The 16,987-nt window shown below is 34.1% G+C and overlaps 2 protein-coding genes across 2 annotated transcripts in view; both read left to right on the forward strand.

Moving 5' to 3' along the window:
- On the forward strand, positions 4,083-4,808 carry LOC109228000. Its single transcript, XM_019393188.1, has 2 exons — positions 4,083-4,282; positions 4,391-4,808. The coding sequence occupies exons 1-2, from the start codon at positions 4,083-4,085 to the stop codon at positions 4,806-4,808; spliced, it is 618 nt and encodes a 205-aa protein (XP_019248733.1).
- Positions 13,854-16,987, forward strand: part of LOC109228001 (RINT1-like protein MAG2) — a 4,841-nt gene continuing 1,707 nt past the window's right edge. The window contains exons 1-5 of the mRNA XM_019393189.1: positions 13,854-14,415; positions 14,519-14,605; positions 16,351-16,454; positions 16,536-16,870; positions 16,929-16,953. Coding sequence (XP_019248734.1) covers positions 14,118-14,415; positions 14,519-14,605; positions 16,351-16,454; positions 16,536-16,870; positions 16,929-16,953 — 849 coding nt within the window. The 5' untranslated portion in view covers positions 13,854-14,117. The remainder of the gene's footprint in view (positions 14,416-14,518; positions 14,606-16,350; positions 16,455-16,535; positions 16,871-16,928; positions 16,954-16,987) is intronic.

Raw genomic sequence — 16,987 nt, forward strand, 5'->3', positions numbered from 1 at the left:
TTTTTTTTATTACCTCTTTTGATTGATTTTATTATAGATATTACATGGTCTAATTGTTACTTAAAGAATAAACATTAACAAGTGACGTCCCAAGATTTTGATCATTTCGTCGGCTGAAGTAAATAATTCTCCTTATCTCATAAAACGAGTTATAGAACTATGTTACTATTATAGATTTTTCATCATAAAAATTTAAGGAATATTAATTTTAAGGTGTGGTGTAGGATTTTTTTGTCTCACTTACAGTTTTCAATTTTGCTAAACAATAAAATTGTGTTGCACACAAAACTAAATTTATTAGGTTTGAAAGTTATGTGTCTTTGTTGAAGTTCAACTACGAGTTTGTTCTTTCAATCTTTGATCTTCATAATTGAAATTTTCTGAAATAATAACTTACTTCAATTTATTTTAGGGTAACTTAATTATTTTACCTTTCTTTAATATTCATACTATTCATGTATTGTTATTAATTGTTTGAAGTTTCCATGATGAAGAGATCATCACGAGTATAATGTCATAGTCGACCTATATAACCTAATCGGTATAAAACTTATGGTTAATTAAAAAATTGACAAGTTAAATCATTTGTAAATAAACTTTTACTTATTTAAAATGGATTAGTAAAAGAATTTAAAATCGCAACAAGTTAATAAAGGCCTTTGATAAGACTCTTACACTTGTAGATGAGGAGGTAATGATGTTTTTATATTCGTATTATGTTCCATATTTTTCATATTATTTTAATCGTGATATTAAGGTTAAGTTTTTACTTGAAATAAAAATTCAACCTATTTTTCAATAATCAAGCTGAAATGTGGAATAAATATTTAGAACAAAGCAAGAACTATTACATCATAAACAGCCACATAAATGGTCTAAATCCTAATTTTCGTTTGATGTACAAAGAACTTGAGATTGTATTCAATAATGGTGCTATATTCAAAGATTGCAACAAATAACAACAACAACAACAAAAACAAAAACATACTTTGCACGATCCACAAGTGGGATCTAGGGAGGATAGTGTGTGTGTAGACTTTACCCCTACCTTGTGAAGGTATATAGTCAAAGATTGCAATGATAAATTTTATACCATTAGTTTTTCAAACAGTTTTGTTTAGTCTAATGCACCAAGGAAAAATATCGGGTGATTTCTTTTGGTTTCATTTAATTTCTTCAGATTTCATCGATTAATATTACATTAAATGTATGAATAATATTCTACTTCTATTTACTTAATAATTTATTAGTAACTTAAATATATTTTCTTTTAATCTTTTGCAGACGTACTTGATATTAGTGATAGTTTAGGCCTCCCTTGGAGAAGCAAAAAAGAAACAAAGAAATAATATTAACGAAATGAAACGTAAGTTAGAAGTTAGTTTAACTTAATCATTTATTACTATAAATAATTATTATTTGAATCCAGGTATTTAATACAATTGATATAATATTTAATTGTAAGTTTCAAGTATGATCCTGAAATTATAACCTTACGGGGAGATTTATAGCCTGTTTGGCCAAGTTTCTTCAATAAAAAAAGTGCTTTTGAGTAGAAGCAGAAGATGTTTTGGAGAAGCAGAAAAAAGTAGCTTCTTCCCCCCGAAGCACTTTTTTGAGAAGCACTCTTGAGAAAAATACACTTAGAAGCACTTTTTAAAAGCTTGGCCAAACACTTATTGTTGCTTAGAAGTGCTTTTCAAATTAATTAGCCAAACAAAAACCGCTCCTCACAAAAAGTACTTTTAAAAAAAGCACTTCCCAAAATAATCTGATTTTTCTAGCTTGGCCAAACGGGCTATTAGTCGAAAAAGAAGGTGGTACACTCCAAAAATTTATGCATAAAAACCTATTAACTCGCTATATGATGTTTAAGTGTAAAATATACCAAAGGTGGAATTTCAAAGGTAAAATTGTAATTTTTTATCCTTTAGATTGTACTTAACCTTTTTTCTTATAAGTTTGTGAAGGAAAGTTCATAATATATACTGCACATATTAGTAGTACATTGATAAATGTTCGAAAAAGCAACAGCTCTCCAAATTCAGGAATTATTACTGAAATATAGTTATTATTATGTACTTTTTGGTTGAAATGCAGACATGATCGTACTCAAGCACAAGATAAAAAAGTGACACTAATACCATCCATTTTTATTTTATTTTTTGATATTCTTTTACATATCTAATAGTTTTAATTTCTATCGCGCTAAAATAAAAAATTTCATTTAAATACATGTGACATTTATTTGGACGTTTTTCTATTATACATAGTTTATACTTAGCATATACAACTCTTTTATTAAGAGACACGATTTTCACGTGCAACGCACGTATCCTAAAACTAGACATTACTTAAATGACGAGGTGTGCCTTTTTTACCCTTTAAAATTAGATTTTACTTTAGACAAAATAGTCATTTAAATTATTTCCTAATATTTAGGATTTTGAAATTATTGCTAATCAAATATTTCCTTATTTTAACTATATAGAAAATCTCAATATTTAGGACTTCATTTAAATTTTACCATATATAAAATCTTTCATTATTGAACAATACAACATATGTTATAAATAGAATTTTATTTATGGTGAATGTCTATATTTAGAGAGATTCTAGGGTTTATTACTTGGTGGCTAAGTCAACCTCTCCCTATAAATAGAGGGTTCTATTCCATTGTAATTCATCCCAAATCAATAAGAATTCTCTCCTTTACTTTTCTCTACACCACTCTTCTTCTTCTTTTATTGTTTTATAACACGTTATCAGCACGAGACTCTAACCAATTGAGTATAAGCTTTGGGATTGAGCATAATGATTGTCAATTATTCCATGAACTTCCTTCATGATTAAATTCTGGATTTAAGGTAAGTATTTTACCGTATTTTTCTCTTTTATTCTACACTTTGATTTTAAATACAAGCAAAGACAACAAAGTTTGATTATAACTCTAATGGAGTTTGTAAGAAATTATAACCACCTGAAGTGGTAAAATTTCTATGCCTCGCCATGATCAAATTCATGTATGATTGTGGGCAAAGAATTAAAAACCCGTCCCATTGAATTTGCTCCATTCTCTTCCCTTAAGAGAATGTGATAACAGTATGTGATAAGTCTGAAAGAAGACAAAATTATTACTATGAATGTATCAATGGATATGGACGTGGCAATAGACGAAATTATAATCGTCATCATTTGTGGTAATGAGAACAATAAGGATTCTCAAAATAATCTTTCACTCTGTGAAAAATATTTGTCGTCGATTTGACATGAGATTTTGTAAAGCACATACAGATGATTATGGTCCATTCATGATGTGAATGTGACAACATCTGATTTATGAATACATATTCATTCTTCAAAGAATATGAACGTGCTAGTGGTTGTGAATATACCGCACTCACCTCTAAAAGGAGGTTTGAGATGATATAAGAAAATAATGTCATTATTGTGGCATGAATGGTCATTGGTCACGTACCTATTGTAAGCCAAAATATTTTGGCATTGTGATTGTTAAAAGACAACGGTAATGCAAGAAACAGATCTTGCATATAATTTTGACCATAACCATAATGGTATAACTTTCTCTTTAAAAGAGATATTCACCATATGGGTGTTGATGAATATATGGTACTACAAAATTAATTGAGAACTCTGCAAGAGCCAATTATACTATTTTGAAAAAACACAATTAATTCTCAATAAGGTATTGTGTTGTAGTAAGTCTCAAAGAAACTTATTCAGTTTCCAAAGTATACGCGAAAGCGGTTGATTATATTGAGACTATAAATAAAGGAAAGATTTAATATCTTCTATTACTACAACTTGTAGCGGGGTAATATGTATGTGAAAAGCTACCCGCTTTATTCTCCAATTTGTACTACATAAACAAAAGAATACCACAATAAAGTGGATGTTATTGATATAAAAACTCATATCATAACAAACTTGGAGTTTATTGATAATTGCACACGTCATGGTGTAAATCCGATGTTTATCAATATTGATAATTTATTCAGTTGGCNATAGTTTTTGAATGGTGGAACAAGGCTGTTATATGCAAAATGATGTGGGCAATACACATGAAAAAGGATGCACTTTGGATCAAATGGATACATGCTATGTACATAAAGAAGGAAGACTTTACGGAGATGCAGACACCAAGACAAGCTAGTTGGTTAGTCAAGAAGATCTTTGATATTAGGGATTGGTACAAGGAGATAGAAACAGTTGCAAACATAGATAAATTCTGTGTGAAAGGCAAATTCAGCATTCACAAGATGTATACTCTATCATGACCTAAGTACCCTAAGGTTGAATGGAAAGCATTGACACTGGGAAATGGTATTCCTAGGCACAACTTTATCCTGTGGTTAGCCTTAAACCACAGACTCACTACTGTGGATCGACTTGCAAAATGGGGGATTCAAGTTGATCAAGATTGTGTATTATGTAAGAGAAGACAGACTGAAAATATGGAACACATATACTTTGAATGTCAATATACAAAGTATATTTGGAGCAAGCTGGTTTGGATGGGAGAAAATCACCAGATAGGCACATGGCTTGAAGAGGTTACTTGGATGAGTAAAAGAGCAAGAAGTGGTCGAGCCCAAAACAACATGCTGGTCTTCTTGTTTGCAGCAGTAATGTATCAAGTGTGGACAGAAAGGAATATGAGAAGATTTCAAGGGAAGGAGAAGGAAGCAGAGCGAAAGGTTAGAGACATTGTCCTCCAAGTTCATATAAAAGGACAGCAAAATGCGAAGTGGAAGAAGAGACTTGAGCAGCTGAATAGTTTCCCATAGGAGTCTGTATTTGGTTGCTATTGTATGCTGAATGAGTCAAAAGTAGTTTCCAAAAAGTAGTTAAAGTAGTTATATTGATGTAATGAGTCTAACTCTTGAGTCCTAAAGAGTTAGAGGCACTGTATAATTGTTTCTTGGTTAAATAAAATTTATTTTGACCAAAAAAAAAATAATATTGCATATAGAGAATTGATTAAATATCAACGTGCAAAGCACGTACATAGAGACTAGTCTATACTATATTAAAAGCACGAAGCCCCTTAGCGAAATGTCGTTCGCCTTTTTTACCCTTCGTATGTATATTTCATTTTGGATAAAATTGTCATTATAAACTCTAATAAATTTTTCCTATGGAATAAAACTAAAAGTTGCCGTTTATTTCCGTTTTTGTTGCATACGGCTTTTTCTTTATTTAGGTTTAGGTTTCACTTTAAGTTTAGAATTCTTTTACCAATAAATGTTTACTTAGTTATTCTTTTCTTTGTTTAGGTTTAGGATTCACTTTAGATTAAGGATCCTTTATCAAAATTTTCTTAAGCTACAGATCTTTGTAACAGCTTTTAATTACCGTATGTAGCTTTATTTTGTTAACAACTTTTTTTTGTTTTAATTATTGTAGGTATATTACAATATATTGATCGTTGGAATAAGTTCTTAAAATTTTGTGGGCTGTGGGTTTGGATACGGTGTAACGACGTCTCTAGAAGTAAAATTTGTTTGTTTTTGAGGTAAAACCTTTTAATCTTTAGTGTGTTTTTAAGTTAAGTAATAATAATGGTTCATGTATTCTTGAGTCTTGACAAACAATTACCAATCGAAAAGTTATTAGTTTTGTACTTTTTGTTTATAATTTTCATATGATTATCAGTTTAGTGACATATTTACAGATTTTGTACAAGTTGTTTATACATTAGATCATTGCGTCCGTAACAAAAAAATAGTTACGCGTTCATGATATCAATTCAAGATCTTATTAATTCAAGATTATTTTGCCTTATGTTTTATAATTAAAATTGTTAATTGATGTGTGCCGGCTTAAGTTGCTCATATTCTCTAAGAATTTTTTTATTACCTCTTTTGATTGATTTTGTTATAGATATTACATGGCCTAATTGTTACTTAAAGAATAAACATTAACAAGTGACGTCCCAAGATTTTGATCATTTCGTCGGCTGAAGTAAATATTTCTCCTTATCTCATAAAAAGAGTTATAGAACTATGTTACTATTATAGATTTTTCATCATAAAAATTTAAGGAATATTAATTTTAAGGTGTGGTGTAGGATTTTTTTGTCTCACTTACAGTTTTCAATTTTGCTAAACAATAAAATTGTGTTGCACACAAAACTAAATTTATTAGGTTTGAAAGTTATGTGTCTTTGTTGAAGTTCAACTACGAGTTTGTTCTTTCAATCTTTGATCTTCATAATTGAAATTTTCTGAAATAATAACTTACTTCAATTTATTTTAGGGTANATATCTTTGAATTATATAATGTAGATAGTATGATTTTATATTTTGTCATTTACAAAATCATGACAAATATATTATCCGATCCTTCCTATTTGAATTATGTAAAAATTATAATTTAATATTTAGAACTTTAACAATAATTTCTTCCATGTTTTTAAAAATTTAATATATGAACTATAATATATTTATATATTATGTTTCAACTCCTTTCCTGCTCAAATAGTTCATCAATTTTTGTATAATATTTGAAAACTACACTCAACAATTTGAACAAATAACTTAAAAAATTAAAAATTGTGTGTGGAGAGAGAGAGAGAGAGAGAGAGAGAGAGAGAGAGAGAGAGAGAGAGAGAGAGAGAGAGAGAGAGAGAGGCGGGCAGTTGGCGAAAGTCAATAACACTAACAACTCTGCAAACACAAAGATCCAAGAGTGAAATAGTGATTGGATTTTAAACTATTTGAAAATATAATGCTTATTGGATCGATAAAACTATAACTAAAATTAAATATTTCAAATTCAGGATGAGCTAACATTAAAAATTTAAATCAAACAAAAGATATATTTTTTTAAATAAATAACTAAGTCTTTAAATTAACTAATTAGAAAAAGAATCTCATTCAATTATTTTCTAAATTCTTCATATAAATTAAAATTATTTTTCAAGTTGACATAACTATTTGAGTGCATGAGTTTATTTTTATATGAAGAACATGAGCGGTAAAAGGAATCAAAAAATAAATTTGATTATAATATAATATTAAGAATTAGATTGGTTAAATGCAAACATGAAAAAAATGAGATTGAAATAGTGAAGACAAATTATATTCTAATGAGTTGACGTTAATTATTTTTCGTTTATTTTCTATTCATTCAAGCAATTGATTCTTTGTGGTATTTGTTGCCAAAAAATGACTCTTTGTAGTTTTTAGTATTAAGTCATTTTTATATTTTACATTATACTTATCCAATCTCATTCCCGAATCTATAACAAACAAGAAGTTCAATTTTTAAATTTGTGTTGTTTGACAAATATTTAAAACATTGTGATAAAAGCATATAATAAATATTCGGTCATATTTGCCAAGTGAAAATTTTGGTAAATTCGAAACAAACAATATATATTGGTATTCTAATTGATTATAGCATTCATGTGAGATGTGAAGGGTAAATATTTTATTTTAGAGTTTTGTCTGATGAGTGTTTGCATTAGGTTTTTTATAAATCAACATATTGCTTAATACTATTTATACAATGTTTTAAAATAGTGTATTCACTGATTTGGATACACGCGCAAAGCGCGTACCCTAAAATTAGTTTACTAAAAAGAGAAAGATAGGAGATATAAAAAAAAGGCAGAAAAATAGAAAATTTAATTAAGAAGTGTAAGCAAATATTTAGAGTGTCCAATACAATATTTCAAGTTAAAAAAGAAGTGGAAACACTATAAAAAACAGGATAATAAAGAGAAGAAAAGAAGAAGATATACAGGCAAGGGTGACCATTTTAAATAGTTAAATGTTACATGAAAAATAAAAGAATAACATCGTGAGAAGAAGTGAAAAATTACAAAAATGCAAAAGATATAACAACTCTTATTCCCGTAGCCGTCCTCGCAACACTTTCTGTACATCCATTATGTTTTACGAAATAGCTATGTTGAGATTGATTATTTATTTTTGTACTCATTCTCACTTGTATTCATACATGTATTGTACAGAACTATAAATAGGACATATACCTTGTATTTTTCTTTTAAGTTGAAAGAAATAATAAATCAGATTCTTTCCATATCTAGAAGCTTCATCTGCTTCTCTCTCTCTTTCCCCTCTTGTGCGAGCTAAACCGCCATTGGAGCTCATATTGTGCTTACCATTTTTCTCTGATTTCTTTCAAGTTTTCACATGGTATCAGAGCGAGACAACGACATGAAGCTCTATCCCCTTTCGATTTTTCGTTCTTCTGCCCACAAAGTCAGAAATTGATTACTGTTACTCATTTTTTTGGGAATTAGGGTTCCTGTGTAGAAATCGATCAACTAATCGACTGTTCCTAGCTATTCGTCTTCATCAACAACCATTTCATCATAGTCAATTCGAATTATGGACGGAGGAGACGAGGTCCCAGTCACGAACAAAACCCTAGATTCAACGAGTCCATTGTACATGCATCCATCGGAAAGCGTTGGATCTATGCTAGTTCTGATAGCCTTTGACGGAACTGGCTATAGATCATGGAGAAGAGGAATCCTCAGAACACTCTCCGTGAAAAATAAATTGGGGTTCATCACCGGAAAATGTAAGAAGCCAGCCTCTGATTCGAGTGACCTTAACCAATGGGAGCAATGCGATGACATGGTAACCTCATGGATCTTAAACTCGCTATCCAAGGATCTGGCTGACAGTTTGCAATACGTCAATGATGCCAAAGAGCTTTGGCAAGAACTAGAAGATAGATACGATCAGACTAATGGCGCCAAGCTGTATCAGCTACAAAAGGAGATAAATGATCTGAGCCAAGGAAGCCTGGACATCACTGGATACTATACAAAAATGAAGAAACTTTGGGAAGAACTCAACAACCTGAATATTCATGCCAAATGTGCTTGCAAATGCACCTGTGGAGCAAGAGAAAACATACTTAAGGCTGAACAGGATAGAAGATTAATTCAGTTCCTGATGGGGCTCAATGAAGTGTATATTGTCGTGAGAGGGAGTATTTTGATGATGAACCCTCTCCCAACAATAGCTCAAGCCTTTTCTATTCTCATTCAAGAGGAGAAACAAAGGGAAGTTAAACCGAGTAATAGTTTTGCAATGGACTCTGCTGCCTTAAAAGTGAGTGGATCAGGAAACAATAATTTCAGAACCAACTACAATCAACAGGGGAACAATAACAACACCTACAGTGGATATAAGGGAAACCAGCTCAATAGCAGACCTAGACCATTCTGTGACTACTGCAAGAGGCCATCGCACACTAAGGACAAATGCTACAAACTTCATGGATTTCCACAAAGTTCCAGGTTCAATAAGGGAAAAAGAGTTGCTGGAAATGTTTTTAGACCATCAAATGAAGCTGATGTGGTGAATGATAATAGGAATGGGCCTCAGGAACAGGAACAGAGTCGACACATGCACAGTCTGACCAAAGATCAATATGGGCAACTGCTCACCATTCCGGAAAGCTTTCAAGGAGGAGCAGATAATTCCACAAGCAATTGCATCAATGGAGGAGCTGTGAACTTTGCAGGTATTTCAGCATGCTCTACTCATTTTGAGTCTAGTAATCATTTGTGTGATAGTTCTAGATCAGATGCTGATACCTGGATTCTTGACTCTGGAGCCACAAATCACATGACACATAACAAATCAATCCTAAGTAATATTAAAACCCTAGTTTACCCATATCTAGTCACCCTACCAAATGGCTACAAGGTTAAGGTGACACTGATTGGTGATGTAATCCTAAGTCCAAAATTCAGTCTCAGGAAGGTCCTCTTTGTTCCCAGTTTTAAATTCAACCTAATATCAGTCCACTCTTTGACAGTTCAACTTGATTGTATTGTAGTGTTCACCAAGTACATTTGTATTCTTCTACAGGGCCCTTCACTGAAGAGGCCACTGGAGATTGGTAAAGCCAAGACTGGTCTGTATCTACATTGTTCAAGCAACTGCAACACTGGTTCAACCCTCTCTAATTCTTCTAGTACTTCTATTCCATGTTTTACTAATAATAAGGACAGGATAGATTCTGCAGTTAATATATCTAGCTCACCTTCTTCTTCTCAACTAGTTAGTACAAGCAAATTGGTTTCTACTGCTCCTGTTACTTCCACCATGGTTACCCCATCTTATAGTGATAATAGAAGTAGCTTACTTCCACATTCAGGTCATTCTGTAAACAGTTCAAACAATAAAAATGAGTCTTCTTTGTCTGGTAATTGCTCTACTACAAAGCCTTTGCTTGATCTTTTGTGGCATAACAGATTAGGACATGTACCTTTTGTCAAAATGAAAGGGATTTCCTCTATACCTGCTACCTTTGCACCCAAACAACCTTTTCTTTGTCCTGTATGTCCAATGGCAAGACAAACCAGATTATCTTTCCCAGAAAGAGCAACCTTGACTACCAAACCCTTTGAATTGCTACATATTGACTTGTGGGGCCCATACCACGTTGCAACACACAATAAATACAAATACTTCATTACCCTTGTTGATGATTATAGCAGGTCCACATGGACCCACTTGTTGAGTTGCAAGAGCAATGCTCTACACACTATTAAGGCTTTCTTTGCTATGGTAGAGCAACAATTCAATACCAATGTTAAAACTATAAGAACAGACAATGGTCTTGAGCTTACCAGCCAAGAAGTCACTTCATTCTTACAATCAAAGGGCATTATACACCAAAGAACATGCCCATATACACCACAACAAAATGGTGTGGTGGAAAGAAAACACAAATATTTGCTGGAAACAGTCAGGCCCTACTCTATCAGTCAAAATTACCCATGCAGTATTGGGGTGAATGTATTTTGACCTCTACCTACCTAATAAACAGACTGCCTTCTTCATCACTCAAAACTAAATGTCCCTTTGAACTCCTTTACCAGAAAAAGCCAAGCTACTCTCACCTCAGAAGCTTTGGTTGTTTATGCTTCCCTACCACTCTCAAAACACACAAGGATAAGTTTGAGCCATGAACTACTCCCCATGTTTTTGTAGGATATCCCTTTGAGACAAAAGGCTATAAGGTACTAAATCTGGCCACTAAGAAGATAAGCATTTCAAGAGATGTAGTATTCCATGAAAATGTGTTTCCATTTGTCATGTTCACTGAGTCTAATAAAGTCTTTCCCTCATTTCCTCAAATGAAATCATACTTATCAGATGATTTGTTTCCTCCCAGTAATATAAGTAATGTTCCACTCTCAGCAAGTGACAATGCTCACCATGAAGTGTCACCTGGGAACCTGCCCAGGCCTGAGCCTTGCTCACCCTCATTCAACCCTCATAGTGATGACTCCAGATGTTCTCACTCACCCTTAAGAAGTCAGACATCAAGAACCTCTTCTGCTATTGATAGTCCAGAAGAAGTCTATCCTGATATACCTCATAGTCCAACTACTACAATCCAGGATCAAGGAACCTCAGTCTCAAATCAGAACAGACCCTCTAGAACTTTGAAAATACCTACTTATCTTAAAGATGATGAATGTATCCTTCCCAGAGTTCAGCAAAATTATCAAAATCTACCAATCTCTCCAAATGATAGCCAAAGTACACAGTCTTTTTCTTTCAATACATCTGCCCCTAAACCTCTTGATACCTCACCTAATGGAGCACTCTCCAACTGTCAGCATCTGATAGGAACTGTTCCACATGAATGTGAACCAAGCTCATTTGAGGAAGCTGCTGTAAAGCCTGCCTGGCAAGCAGCAATGACTCAAGAATTTCAAGCATTGTATGCAAATAAAACCTGGGACCTAGTTCCTCTTCCAATTGGAAAGAAGGCAATAGGGTGTAAATGGGTATATAAGATCAAACATAAGGCAGATGGTAGTGTAGAGAGGTTCAAAGCTAGATTAGTAGTTAAAGGGTATACACAACAAGCTGGGATAGATTACACTGAAACATTCTCTCCTGTAGTAAAAATGACAACTGTTAGGGCTTTAATAGCAACAACAGTCAAGAAGGGGTGGCAGGTCTTACAGCTAGATGTAAATAATGTTTTTCTCCATGGGGATCTCCATGAAGAGGTGTATATGGAGATACCACCAGGCCTAGTTGTGGATTCACCAGGCTTAGTGTGTAAATTGAACAAGTCCCTATATGGACTCAAACAAGCAAGTAGACAATGGTATGAGAAATTAACTGAAGCCTTGTGTTCAAGGGGGTATACTCACTCAATGCTTGATTATTCTTTGTTCTATAAGAAGAGTGAATGTTCAGTAGTGTTTGTAACTGTGTATGTAGATGATGTCCTAGTTACTGGGACTCATCTACAAGAGATTGAGTCCCTGAAGGTTTTTCTGCACAACACTTTTAAAATAAAGGACCTAGGGAGACTTCATTACTTCCTAGGACTGGAAATTCAATATACAGAGAAAGGAGTCTTGATGTCACAAAGAAAATTCACCATTGATCTTTTAAGAGAGTTTGGATGTATAGACTGTCCTTTCATGGCTTCCTCTATGGACCCCTCTACGAAATTAAAGGCTGATGAGGGGGCTCCACTTGCTGACCCTTCTTATTATAGGAAATTGATTGGCAAACTCAACTTTCTCACTAATACTAGATTGGACATTGCCTATAGTGTGCAACATCTCAGCCAATTTATGCAAAATCCTAGGGAACCCCATTTAAAGGCAGCATACCATGTCCTAAGGTACTTAAAAGGTGATCCATCTTTGGGAATCTTCCTTAACAACAATGCAGATTATAGAGTAAATGCATTCTATGATTCAGACTGGGCTAGCTGTTCTCAGTCCAGAAAATTAGTTAGTGGGTACCTTGTGCTACTTGGTACCAGCCCTATCAGTTGGAAATCCAAAAAGCAGTCTACTATTTCATTATCTTCTGTAGAAGCTGAATAGAGGTCAGCTAGAATGGTGGTTGGTGAACTCGTATGGTTGGCAAGACTTCTGACTGAACTTACTGTTCCATTGGCCTTACCCATTCCCATATTCTGTGATAGCCAAGCTGCCCTACACATCACAAGAAATCCTGTGTTCCATGACTGAACTTACTGTTCTCACAAAGTGGATTGTCACTTTGTGAGAGATCAACTGCAGGAAGGGCTTATTTCTCTTCATCATGTCTCTACCAATGACCAGTTAGCTGACATTTTGACTAAGTCCTTAACAGGGATCAAGCATGCTGGACTTCTTAGCAAGTTGGATGTGAGATCCTCCCCTCCAACTTGAGGGGGGTGTTGAGATTGATTATTTATTTTTGTACTCATTCTCACTTGTATTCATACATGTATTGTACAGAACTATAAATAGGACATATACCTTGTATTTTTCTTTTAAGTTGAAAGAAATAATAAATCAGATTCTTTCCATATCTAGAAGCTTCATCTGCTTCTCTCTCTCTTTCCCCTCTTGTGCGAGCTAAACCGCCATTGGAGCTCATATTGAGCTCACCATTTTTCTCTGATTTCTTTCAAGTTTTCACAAAGGAAATGTGAAAGCTACAAAAACTAACCTAAGAATACTAGTTATCATACAACAAGAACACAAAGTTCTCTTTCAAAAAAAAAAAAAAAAAGAACACAGAGTTGTTGCTTCTCAACTATTGGATGTGTTAACAAAGTTAATTATTTTATATTTTGTATTAATAAAGTCATTTAATTATCGCAAATAAAGTACTCCAATTAATTGACTTTACCATTGTTATATCACTTGAAATATACTCTTAATGAAAAATGTATTTTCATTTATAATTTAAGGACCAAATGTGTGCCCTTTTATAAAGATTAAGGACTCTTTTTCTCAAAGACATAAATGAAGGACAAAATTCTAAAAAAACAGAACTATCTGAGGTTTTTTTTTCTTGCTTCTTCATTCAAAAGCCAAACCCCTTTAGAGGGACATCCTCGTCGTTCTTCTGTTCTCCGACGATTAGGGTGCCGAAATAATCGGCAAAATATCTTCTTTGCCTAATTGTGTTCCATTTGACTTTAACTTCTTCAGAATTTCCTTTGGCCTGCTGTAATTAGAGGATTCTCTGTAGGCTTGTTGCAGAAATTAGCAGAATAAAGATATTAATTGCACTTAAAATTGCGAGTTGGTTCTTTTTCATAAACCATATGATCCGAATACATCAACGATGGACCCGATAATTCGAACTCTACCTCCACCCTCATCGCTGTCCCCATCAGTTGTTTCTTTCCTCAACGCCAAACTCAACACAAGAGAAGACCTTGATCAGGCTCCGAGTCTTGTTTCGGAGCTCCGAAATCAGTGTCATGCCCTCGATCAAAGCCTTTCGGATCTCAACACGCAGCTCCGGAACTATCTCATCAACTACGCTTCCCATTCGGATCGAACTGGTGCTCTTCTCCGCGATATAAATTCCAATTTGGGAGATCTTCTGTCTGCTTCTTGCTCTGCAGCTTCTTCATCAGGTATAAACTGCATTTTATGCATACACTTGCCAGTTACATAATTTATTGGTTTTCTTATGTGTAATTACTTATAGAAATCCGTGATATTGAAATGGTTGCGTAGATGGAGGATCAGGGAAGGTACTGGGGGAGGAGCTACCGGCTTTGGCTAAGGAGGTTGCTAGGGTTGACACTGTGCGAACCTATGCAGGTGAGTTCACATGGCAAAATTTGTTATCTTTTCTAATGTCTATGTTTTCTTCCGGCTTGAACTTTTTTTTTGGTTTTTTGTTAATTAGAACTAGGGAAAAAGGTACATAAGAAGGTATCCACAAGATACAATGAATAAGTAAATTCAGAGTTCAGTAAGGAAGACATATACATAGAGAACATATATTATAACATAACATGAAATTTGGTTTCGGAAAAGTTTGGCTTTTATAGTGAAGTGTTGTTATATAGGGATGCTGTTATAGAGAGGTCTGACTGTACCACAAATCTATTGTGGAATGAAGCAACAATGTTTAAGTACATCTCTACCAGAAGAGATATCAGATGTCAGTGTTGGTTCTTTTCTCTAACTACGCTTACATTCACCAAATTTTACCACATTACTAAATGAATGATCCAAGACCTTATTGCGATCTTCTATTTCATGGCTATGAGCGGATTAAACGAGCTTATGTTACCAACTCTCTAGGTGTTATAGCTGTTACAAAAACACTGAGACACATTTAAGATAGCTGAATATTAAGTCTGTTGAATGCCAAAGGGCAAAAAAAGTGTATAAAGCAATTTCATATTGGTCTCATTATAGGGGAAAGAATAGCACCTTTGAATTCAAGGCAAATACTTGGACATATGTCTGTTAAAAACTAAATGGTAGTAACTTCTTACACTGCAGAAGATCTATACAGAAACTCTGTTTGGTGTTTATGTGTGAGAACTGAGAACAGCGAGATATTGCTCATGTTTGTTTCAAGTCTCTACGTCGTCCTTCCTAAAGGGGATATATGAGAACTTCTTTGGAATATCTGAGTTATTTTTGTTGTTCCTTCTACGCTTGGAGAGTTTTCTGCCCTCTAAATTAGTGGGCTTTGGTTAAAAGATAAAGCTCTGTAAGCCATATTATTTCTTATTGAGTTTTTTTGCGAACCTAGTTGCTAAATGCAAGTTTTGATGCAATTTGTTCATGGTCCCAAAATGAAAGCTTACATTCAAATATGAAATGGAGGGCATCTTCAAGTTTAGCACATATATTTTTGGTCGGTCAGGTTTCGCTCAGATCTTACATTAAACAATGTTTAGAAAAGCTTCCGCATTTAAACTCTAGTTCATTTGATATACAATGCATCCAGCTACTTGAGCTTGACATATATTTCGTGGCATTTTGAACATGTAACTTTTTCTTGAGGAGACAATAAATATTTTGACCTTTGTTGCCATATGCTGAATGGGCCTTGGATTCCTTGTAAGCTTTTCTTGTTTGTTGAGTTCCTTTTTGTTTATGTTGTGCAATCTGTTCCTTCATAGAGGTGGTTATTCGGCTTAGATGGATGTAACAATCATACTGAATTTAGCATGATGGATATTGTAGAAGACCTATAGCATTAGGGAATCAAAATTATAAAATATTGGAACGAAATGGGCCCAAAAAGAGATATATATATATTCAGTGAGGATTCATATGCCCATCCCAACTAGCGTGAGTCGAAGGGCCGAGTTGGCATCCAACAAGTTATTGTTGATTTGGGGTAAACTTTCCTTATAGAGGCATGGTTACTTATAGATCATGGGGGCAACCCATCCATGTTTGCTTGTCTCTCAAGTCTTATCTGCATTATCATCAATATCAGTTGTTTTGAGACTAATACACGGTGATAATCTATTACTCCATTTCGATTTGGAAATATTTCATTCTAAACATCGTATCCAACTGTCCATTATAATTTCCAGAGACAGCATTGAAGCTTGATACTTTGGTTGGTGACATTGAAGATGCGGTCTCCTCCACCGTGAAGAGAACTTTGAGGAGAGAACCATCTGCTAAAAGTTCAGAAGTTTGTGTCCTCTTGGAATGGAAGTGATATTTCTGTGGCCATTCTGTCTTTATCCTTCTCTAATTTTTTAATGTTTTTCAGGAGATGCGAGGTGTTGCTATCAGAACACTGAAGTTAACTGAAGACACACTAAGATTCGTAGCAAAAACATATCCTCAGTGGACACGTCTTGTGTTAGCAGTTGATCATAGAGTTGATCGATCTCTAGCCATTTTAAGACCTCAGTCCATTGCAGATCACAGATCACTTCTCACTTCCCTTGGCTGGCCGCCACCTCTGTCCACTTTAAATTCTTCGGGCACAGAGTCAAAGCAGTCAGCTGATGTCCAGAACCCACTTTTCACAATGAAAGGGGACCTTAAACAACAATATTGTGAAAGTTTTCTAGCATTATGCAGTCTGCAGGAACTGCAAACGCAAAAACGAAAATACTCGTCAACTTGAAGGGCAAGATATAGAAATTGCTTGTACCAGCCACTTTGGGCCATTGAAGAAGCTTGTCTAAATCCTATATCTAAACTGTCATCTCAAGC

The sequence above is a fragment of the Nicotiana attenuata genome, chromosome 6 (genome assembly GCF_001879085.1).
Source record: "Nicotiana attenuata strain UT chromosome 6, NIATTr2, whole genome shotgun sequence".
Taxonomy (NCBI): Eukaryota; Viridiplantae; Streptophyta; class Magnoliopsida; order Solanales; family Solanaceae; genus Nicotiana; species Nicotiana attenuata.

Excerpts from the sequence above, each read along its gene's own strand:
- LOC109228000 (XM_019393188.1), top strand. The coding sequence starts at position 4,083 with ATGAAAAAGGATGCACTTTGGATCAAATGGATACATGCTATGTACATA. Across the intron at positions 4,283-4,390 it reads AAATTCAGCATTCACAAGAT|ACTCACTACTGTGGATCGAC; the intron begins GTATACTCTATC and ends CTTAAACCACAG.